This window comes from Lemur catta, chromosome 12 (assembly GCF_020740605.2).
Source record: "Lemur catta isolate mLemCat1 chromosome 12, mLemCat1.pri, whole genome shotgun sequence".
Lineage (NCBI taxonomy): Eukaryota > Metazoa > Chordata > Mammalia > Primates > Lemuridae > Lemur > Lemur catta.
In genome coordinates this window covers 51,766,389-51,776,296 of record NC_059139.1, presented here as the reverse complement: position 1 = coordinate 51,776,296, position 9,908 = coordinate 51,766,389, and the positions used below count along the sequence as shown (strand labels likewise).

Sequence of the window (9,908 nt, the reverse complement as noted above, 5' to 3'; positions counted from 1 at the left end):
GTGTATAATTCAATATATTTATAGTGTATTCATAGAGTTGTGCAGCCATCACCACAATCCACCTTAGAACATTTTCATCACCCCAAAGCAATCACTCTCCATTTCCCTCCTCCTCAACCCTAGGCAACCACTAATCTTTCTGTTTCTATGAATTTGCCTATTCTGAAATTATACAATATATGATCTTTTGTGTCTGGCTGCTTTCTTTTCAAAGTTCATCCATGTTTTAACATGTATCAGTACTTCCTTCTTATGTTGGAATAAACTCTATTGTTTGCATATGCCACATTTTATTTGTCCATTTATCGGATGATGGACATTCAGGTTGTTTCTACTTTTTGGCTAATGTAAATAATGCTGCTATGAAGAATCGTGGACAAGTTTTGTGTGGACGTATATGGACATATTTCTCTTGTGTACATACCTAGGAGTGGAATTGCTTGTTCATAGGGCAACTCTATGTTTAACTTTCTGAGGAACCCCCAGTTTTGTAAAGCAGCTGTAACATTTTACATTCCACCAGTAGTGGATGAGGTTTCCAATTTCTCCACATCCCCACCAGTACCTGTTATATGTCTTTTTTAAATTATTGCCATCCCAGTGGATATGAAGTAGTACATCATTGTCTTGATGTGCATTTCTCTACTAATAATGTTGAGCATATTTTCAAGTGCTTATTGCCCATTTATATATTTTCTTTGGAGAAATGTCTATTCAAATCCTTTGCTTATTTTTTAATTGGATTCTGTTTTTATTGTTGAATTGTGAAAGTTCTTTATATAGTCTGAGTACAAGTCCCTTAACAGATACAAGATTTGCAAGTATTTTCTCCCATTTTGCTCAGAGTTGAGGTTGTAATTTCACTTTCATGATGGTATTCATTGCAATACAAAAGTTTTTATGACCTATTGGTCACAATATTGTCTCAATATTTTTATAGATTTTACAGTAACTAACTCGAAATTACTGTCCATTTTTTAGAGCTGCATACTGAAGTATATGGCATGAAATGATGATATCTGAGACTTGCTTTAAAATTCTCCAGCAAAGAAATTAAGGGATAGATGAAGCAAAAGAGGCAAATCTTGATGTGTTCATTCTCAGGATTGTTGTAGGATATGTATATAGAGTTTCATCGTATTATTTTACTTTTGAATGTTTGGAAATTTTATAGTAAATGGAAGTCTAATTACATTTTTTTCAGGGGGTGGGGCACGAAGGAAAGGTTTCATAGGCTAAGGGTATATGATGTGTTGGGGAAAGAACAGCAGATACACAGAGCTTTACCAGGACTAGAATGTGAAAGATGGGCATCAACCCGAGTCCGGGGCTGCTTTTTGTGACATTTATACAGGAATAGTGTAATATTATTCTGGTTGACTCAAACTGGGTAGAGGTGGTGAGATTATGTGTATTAGAGGAGTAGAATAAGAATAGGTAACCTTTGATTCAATGTATATAACTCACTCTTGAGTAAAGAAAGTAGCTGACCTTAGAATTTAGTTATTTTCCCTTCAGCATTTTACATATATATATTTTTTTCCCTCTCAATTATAGCACAATCATAGTTCACTACAGCCTTGAACTCCTGGGTACAAGCAATCTTTCCACCTCAGCCTTCTGAGTAGCTGGGACTATTCAGGTTTACACCACCATACCCAGCTTCTAATTATTTTAAAAAGTGCCTACATTGATGCTCAGCTTCCACTTATTTTGATCCTTGTCTCAGGTTAATTTTGCAGTTCAATGGACATTTTTCTATCAAAAGATGCTCAAAATTCATCTGCCAAATTTTTACTCATTGCAATATATTCTCTCCTGCACATAACCCTGGGCTAATCCCAGAGATCCTACTAATTATAAATTTCCTAAGTTGTGATTAAAAACAAAAACAAAACTAATGTAATTTAATGAATTTTAATGGCCTTCAGAGTAAAACTTAGTCAAAGAGTTTGGAAAATCTAAAGCTAAATACCTTTAGCTCCTTAAAATTTTTTTAAATTTGACATAAATCTGTCCATTATTGTTGCTACTGTGTCTTCTTACAATGTTGAGAGAAACATGAAAACATAGTATCATGTGGTTCAAAATGAATCTTAGACATCCTCTAGATTATGAGCAGTGGGTGTATCAAGAAGAGCATTGGTCAGGAGCTTTGGCTTCTAGTTTCAGCTATATGAACTCTACCTTTATAAATAGCCATTGTGACCTAGAACTAGGACTTCATTTTCTTTATTTGTAAAAGGAGGGACATTGGATTAGATGATCTTTTCCCTTCTTTCTGGCTCTGAAATTATAAGCAAAGCCATAAAAAATCTTCATAAGTATAGCTTATTTCATTTGTGAAGAGTCCTAATTGCTAGAAAGTTTCCTTTAAATTGCAATTCAGTTAGTTCCTAGCTGTTTGACTTTGAGCACATTACTCTCTCTGAGCTTATTATCCAGTCTATGAAATGCAATAATAAATCACAAGGGAGCCAGGTGTGACGGCACACACCTGTAGTCCCAGCTACTCAGGAGGCTGAGATGGAGAATCATTTGTGGCATAAGTTCCAGGCTGTGGTGCACTACGATTGTGCCTGTAAATAGCCACTGCACTCCAGCCTGGGCAACATAGCAAGACTCTGTCTCTAAAAAAAGAAAAAAAATTTAATTTAATTTTTGAATGAATAAATTACACGGTAATTTTCTTTGTTCTGAAGTTTGCCTTCTCTGATAGCAACATAGCCACTCCAGCTTTTTTTTTCTTTTTAGTGGTTGCATGGAATATCTCTTCCCATCTTTTTACTTTTTAACCTATATGTATCACTGTATTTTACAAGTGGTTCTTACAGATAGTGTATAATTTAGTTTTTTTAAAAAAATCTAATTTAAAAATAAGCACCACATGTACTCAACATCAAATTGGTTTCACTGATCATCACCTAAGAGCACATTTAGGAATAACATTAATCAGGTGTGATTACATACATAATGAGTGCGATGTGCACTGTCTAAGGGATGGACGCGCTTGAAGCTCTGATGGGGGAGAGGGGAGGCAAGGGCAATATGCGTAACCTAAACTTTTGTACCCCCATAATTGCTGAAATAAAAAAAAATTAAAAAATAAATAAAAAATGGAAAAAAAACAATCTATGTGTTTTAATTGTCATATTTAGACCATGTACACTTAATGTAATTTTTGATATGGCTGTATTTAGGTCTACCATTTTATCTTTAATTTTTTTTTGTCTCTTATTTTTTATTTTTTTCTTTGAATCAAAGTCTTGCTCTGTTGCCTTGGGTAGAGTGCAGTGGTGTCATCACAGCTCACTGCAACCTCAAACTTATGGGCTCCAGTGATCCTCTGCCTCAGCTTCCCGAGTAGCTGTTGATTACAGGCATGCACCACAATCCCTGGCTAATTTTTCTGTTTTTAGTAGTGATGGAGTCTCGTTCTTTCTCAGGCTGGTCTCAAACTCCTGAGCTTAAGCAATCCTCCCTCCTTGGCCTCTCAGAGTGCTAGGATTACAGGTGTGACCCACTGCACCTGGCCTATCCCTTATGTTTTTCACTCCTGTTTTCCTTTCTGATCTTATTTTGAATATTCTTCAAAATTCCATTTAAATTTATATATTGGCTTTTAAAACATATCTCCTTGCATAGTTTTAAAAAAGGTTGCTCTAGAGATTATTACATATAAAGCTTTCTGCAATCTACTTAGAATTTTTTTTTTTTACCGCTTCCAGTGAAATATAGAAATTTTTCCCACCACTTAGGTACCTTTACTGTCTCCCTGGTTGGAATTCAGTTCTCATATGTATTATGTCTATGCACATTGAAAATCCCACAGCTGATGTTTTAAATGTATTCCAGCAGTTATATGTATTTTAACAAACTTATAAGGTAAAAAACATAGTTTATATTTGCCATTGCTGTTGCTCTATCTTCTTTGCTATCATTTTCCTTACCCATAAACTTCTTTAGCATATCTTTTAAAGTAAGTGTGCTGGCAATGGATTCTGTTACTTTTCCTTCTCACAATGTCTTTATTTCACTTTTATCCCTGAAGGATATATTTGCTGGATAATAGATTCTGTGTTGACAGTTTTTGGGTTTTTTTATTTTTTTTTAAGTACTTGATAAATGTTGTTCCGCTGTCTCTGGCCTCCATGTTTTCTTGTGAGAAATCTGCCATCATTCATATCTTTGTTCTCCTATATGCAAAGTGTTATTTTCCTCTGGTGGCTTTCAAAATCTTTTCTTTATGCTTGGTTTCATCAACTTGCTTATTATGTGCCTGGGTGTGGTTTTCATTTTTTCCCTTCTGGGGTTTGCTGTGTCAGTAGACCTGCTTTAAATAGAATTGTCTGTAAATGTATGTAAATGTATCTTTGTCTTTCACCAAATGTTTGGAAAGTTTAAGCTATTATTTCTTCATATTTTTTTCTTCCAATCTTTTTCTTCTTCTTTTTGGGCTCTAAAACATGAATATTAGACTTTTTGATGTTGTCGCAAAGATCCCCAAAGGCAATTTTTTTTTTCACTTTTTTCTGTTTATTTAGAGTGGATAATTTCTGCTGATGTATCTTCAAGTTCACTGACTTTTCCCTCAGCCATCTCCATCCTGTTGTTGAGAGAGACCCTCCAGCAAATTCTCGTTATTGTATTTCCAGTTCTAAAATTTCCATTTGATTCTTTTTATAGCATCTATGCTGAGGACTTTTAGCTTTCCACTTTTTTTCAATAGTGTTTACCCTTACTTTGTGGAACATGATTAAAATAGCTAGTTTTAAGTCTTTTCCTGGTCAATTCTGACATTTGGATAACCTCAAAATTAGTTTTTGTTCATTGTCTTTTCCCTGAGAATTGTTTAGGTTTCACTAGTTCTTTGTATGTCAAGTAATTTTGGATTGTTTTCCTGGATATTTTGATTATGAGACTGTCTTGTTTAAATATTCCTAAGAATGTTTTTGTTTTGTTTTAGCAGACCATCAATCCAGTTAGTTTCAGACCACATATCCTGGCCAGTTTTCAGTGGGCTGTGGTTCCAATATTAATTTAATTTTCACTGCCTGTGTGAAGCTGTTCTAGGCTGCCCCAGTGGTGTACCATCAGACAGTAGTTTACACTGTAGTTCAGTGTTCAGAACCTTTGCTCAGCTGCTTCTGGTCAGTTTCACGTATACACAGCTTGGGGGTGATCCCAGGATTTTATACACAGCTTTGAAGGCTTTTTTTCTTCAGTTTCCTCCTATTTCTGATCTTACCTATACCCTCTGATTTCTAGATCCCCATTCTTGGTGTTATTACTTGAAAGTCAGGGCATTAGCCTCCTCTCACCATTGCCTGTGTTCTGCCCTGCAGTGTCTACCACCACTGCACCAGTGGGGCGAGAGAGGGGTGCTACCTCTTTACCTGTTGCTAGATTGATGTAGGGCAGTGGAAGTCCAGAAGGCTGCAGCTTGTTATACATGGTTCTGCTGGTAGGGAGGGAGGGGTACTGCTTCTTTTCTGAGGCTCTCCTGGTATAGTGCAAGTAAATTCAAAAGGCTTCTGTCCCATATCCTCCAAACCCTCTTCTGGTTCTCTGACTAGAGACAGCAAATTGTTCCTTGAACTCTTTTGCTCTCTGTCAGCTAGCAGTTCCAGTTTTACTGTTAAGTGTCTATTTGTGGATTTCATTATTCTGTTTAAGATTTGTCTGGCTTTTAGAATCTGTGGCATTATGTCTTTCATCAGTTTTTAAAATTCTGCATTATATCTAAAAATAATTGCTTTGTCCTATTCCTGCCTCTCCTTTGGCAACTAATTAAGCACATGCTGGAATTTCTCACTGTTTCCTCTGTAGGTCTTCTGTTTTTTCCATCTGGTTTTCCATGCTGCACTCTGGAAAATTTCTCCTGAGTTATCTTCCAGTTTATAAACTCCTCTCATTGGCTGTGTTCTATTCTGCCATGAAGCATATTTACTGAGTTTTAAAGTTCAGTTTTTATATTTTCTTGCAATGTTTGTGTTCACTTCTTTTCCAGATTGGCTCCATCACTTCTTATAGTTTCCCATTTTCTGCAGGTACCTTCACATCTGACTTTATTTCTTTAAGTACAGAAAACTAAATCTAACACCTAAGTCTACATGAGTTTATTTTCATTGTTTCAACTAATTCTTGATTCTGAAGTCTAGTTTCCTTATGTGTCTACTTATTTTTTACTATGCATTAGTGGACATTATATTTGGAAAGTAATTTGAGGCCTACAGTGAAATTACTTTTCTAATGGAAAGGATTTATGTTTTATTTTTCATGGAAGCATCACCAGTGTGTGAATACCTTAAAGCAAGTTCAATACTTAAGATTTTTTGGATTATTTAGGCAATTCTAAATGTGCCTATTATTTTGCATAGCTTCTTCCACTTCCGGTTCGTTGTCATCCTAAAGGTGAAACTATTTGGGGGTCTCAGCCTATTGTGGGGAGGGTGTCATGTTAGACTCACCACCTTATGTGGGACCTGAACTTTGATTCCCATCTCCCTCAGTCCATAAGGATGTCACAATAGGGCCCATGCTCACTTAACTTCTCTTTTTCGTTTTACTTTTCTACTGAAAATTCCTTATTGTCTTAAAATCTCTTTGATGTTTTAAGATGATTCTTGTATTTTAATCAGCTTTGGTTGTTCTCAACAGGAGCATGACGTCAATACCTTATAGCATGCAATTTTCAGACACAGGAAGTTTCCCAAAGTTTGCATCTGTATTCCTAAATGGCTAAATCCTACTCTTTTTTTTGGCATTCTCTGCACTTAGCACATACTACTTGTAGCATGGAATCCATAAATGCTGACAAGAACTATGTCTAATTTTGTCAGAACAATTAATCATTTTTAGAAACTTTTACTTAGAAATCTAATAAAGGATTCTGCACATAGCAAGTATATAGACACACACAGTTTGTTGGATAGCTGCACGAAACAAATAGTTCAGATTTTACTTTATATTTTGAAATTCAGAGAAAGAGAATAGTATTCGAAGGCATAAGACCAAAAATAGATCATTGCAGACTGAGTACAAAGAACCATTCTATTTCTTCACCCTTAAAAAACCAAAATTTCAAATTAAGTACCAATGTGAAGAACATGACCAAATAAATAACAAATGAATTTAAAAACATACATCGACAAGGAATACTTTAAAATGTGCCTCCAAACTGTAGGCACATAATTCCAATTTTTACTGAATACAGAGACATTTTGAAAACGAATCCTAAGCTATCCCATCAAGGAAGAGCCCTCCACCATTTGGTTATTTAAAGGAAGTTCAGCATTCACAGACTGTGCACCTACTTACACTACAAATACACGCACAATATAAAGAAAACAAATTGGATTGGATATGCAATTGTTTTCATCTCACTCCATTTCAACAAACTTCACAAGTTATCACATGTTGCTATTTTATTTAATATCTGCAACATTTTACGTTGTTCATAGAGTACTATTTCCAGAGGCTGATATTCTCCTCTAAACTGTGTCTTTGGCTAGTACTATGGATGTGATTCAGTCAGAACTATATGCTCAAACTTTTAAAGTTTTCAGTCTCTCCTAGCTTGAGACCTCAGGTCCTGAGTTATAACATTGACTTGATCTTCAAGTTGAGATGCTTCATAAATATTTTTCTTAAAACAGGGCTATTTAGTGTTGCTTCTTTTTCTTCAGATGTATGAGTGGTTTTTGATACAAAAACATATATATTTCACATAAGAATTTTAAAAATATCAAAATAATGATTAAATTTTATATAACTTAAATGACAGGACTAAAATATGCCCTTTACTTTTTTTTTTTTTGCTGTTTGAAGTTGAGGAGGAAAGCTCTGTAACAATTTCAAATACATAGAATTTAACGTATGTTAATATCCTGTTACAAAAAAATACCATATAAAGAATTTAAAATATGCAAAAGTAATTAGTTCATTAAAATTTACACTTAATACATTGGTGTCAATGAAAATATGCAGATTTGCCACGAAATTTCTAAGGATTAAAGTGGAAGTAAAAAAACCTGTTTCAGGCTTCATTTATTGCTACATAATGACTACTTCAAGGTCATCTGGACAGTCCTCAATCACTCTTAGAAGTGGTAAATACAGTGGTATAATTTGGAAGAAAAGGAGGAAAAATAATACACTATGATACAAAAATATTACTTATATATAAATTATTAAAGATTTATAAAACACATTCAGAATCATATGTTCTTGCTATAAAAACAATATACTTAAATATAGAAGCACAAAATCCTGAAGCACCCACAATTATTTTAAGAATATCCATTTAATCGGGAAAAACTATATATGTGTGTGTGTGTTTTATATATATATTATTAATAATTTGAGAAAAAAAAGGCAAAATTCTGATTTTAATCCAAATAATCAGTTTATCTAATCATAGAGATAGGTCTCTGATCCAATTATACAAATAAGTTATCAGCTTTATTCAAAGAATTATAAGTCTAAGATCTCAAAACTGGCCTGTGCCATCGAAATACATTTTTGACACTTTAGAAACCAGTATTCTAACCGGCATATACACAAAACAGATATTTCCTTCATAAGATTACATCTGAAAAGGGCCTTCATTAAAATCATTCTTGGCATAAAGAGGTATACCTAAGTGCAGATACTTTGGCTTAGCATTTAAATAACACAGTAAATGCTATAAATTTCTTAAAGATAGAAGAAATCTTTGTCTTTTTAGTACTTAAATTAATTGTAAAGCTTCAAAAACTGTGATCTCTTACATTTTTAGATATTTAAATATTGTGCTAATGATTTAAAAAGATCATTTCTGCCTAAAGAGCAAAGCTTATGTGTTTCAAACATCAGACGTATTTACTTTTAGTGTTTGTAGCATTTCAGCTTAAGGGCTAGAGTTAGTTTTAACAAATCAGTTTGCAGTATATAATATAGCACATTCTTTCACTAAAAAAGATTTTCTAGAATGAAAAATACCAATTCTATTTCTAATGGTAAACTAGAGTTGGAGGTCCCACCATGGATCACAGGTATCAGTGCACTGTCAAGATCATTTAGATAATGCTGAGGCAGAAGTTGGCCTTCAGATCCTGCCTGAAATTCAACCTGGAAAAAAAAAATCTTGATAAGACAACCCTAGAAAATGAGCAATCTTATTTAGCTAACAATATCAATATAAAATAATTAAAATATTTTAAAATATCAGTCTAAGCCTGTTAACAAAATACTTGATATATTATTTATAAAAAATATTCTATATTGTCTACTACATAAATTATAATTGTCCCTCCCATGGGTATCATAAAAATTAAATTGCCACTAAGTGAGACTTAGGTTTCCTCTCAGTGAATACATAAACACATTAGAGGGATTAGGCAATTTTAAAAACCTATGGTATTTAAAAACACTTAAAAATATTTCAAATTTAGGCCGGGTACGGTGGCTCATGCCTGTAATCCTAGCACTCTGGGAGGCCAAGGCAGGAGGATCACTCGAGGTCAGGAGTTCGAGACCAGCCTGAGCAAGAGCAAGACCCCGTCTCTACTAAAAATAGAAAGAAATTAGCTAGACAACTAAAAATATATTGAAAAAATTAGCTGGGCATGGTGGTGCATTCCTGTAGTCCCAGTTACCTGGGAGGCTGAGGCAGGAGGATCGCTTGAGCACAGGAGTTTGAGGTTGCCGTGAGCTAGGCTGATGTCACGGCACTCTATCCCGGGCAACAGAGCCAGACTCTGTCTCAAAAAAAAAAATTCAAATTTGCTACTGCAATGATATTTAATATTAGAATTTAATGTTGATGGTGGAAATTACATATTAATGCATTTGACTAAAGAAAACATTAACAATGCTTACTCAAATAACTATCAGGTGCTTCATTGAAAAGGGGACTTTTTTTTTTG

At 34.3% G+C, this 9,908-nt stretch overlaps 1 protein-coding gene across 3 annotated transcripts in view; it reads right to left on the bottom strand.

Moving 5' to 3' along the window:
• Positions 1-7,039: 7,039 nt before the first annotated feature.
• Positions 7,040-9,908, bottom strand: part of ZFYVE16 (zinc finger FYVE-type containing 16) — a 42,340-nt gene continuing 39,471 nt past the window's right edge. For all 3 annotated transcript variants that reach the window (XM_045566102.1, XM_045566103.1, XM_045566104.1), the window contains one exon: positions 7,040-9,111. In XM_045566102.1, the coding sequence (XP_045422058.1) occupies positions 8,953-9,111 (159 nt within the window). In that variant the 3' untranslated portion in view covers positions 7,040-8,952. The remainder of the gene's footprint in view (positions 9,112-9,908) is intronic.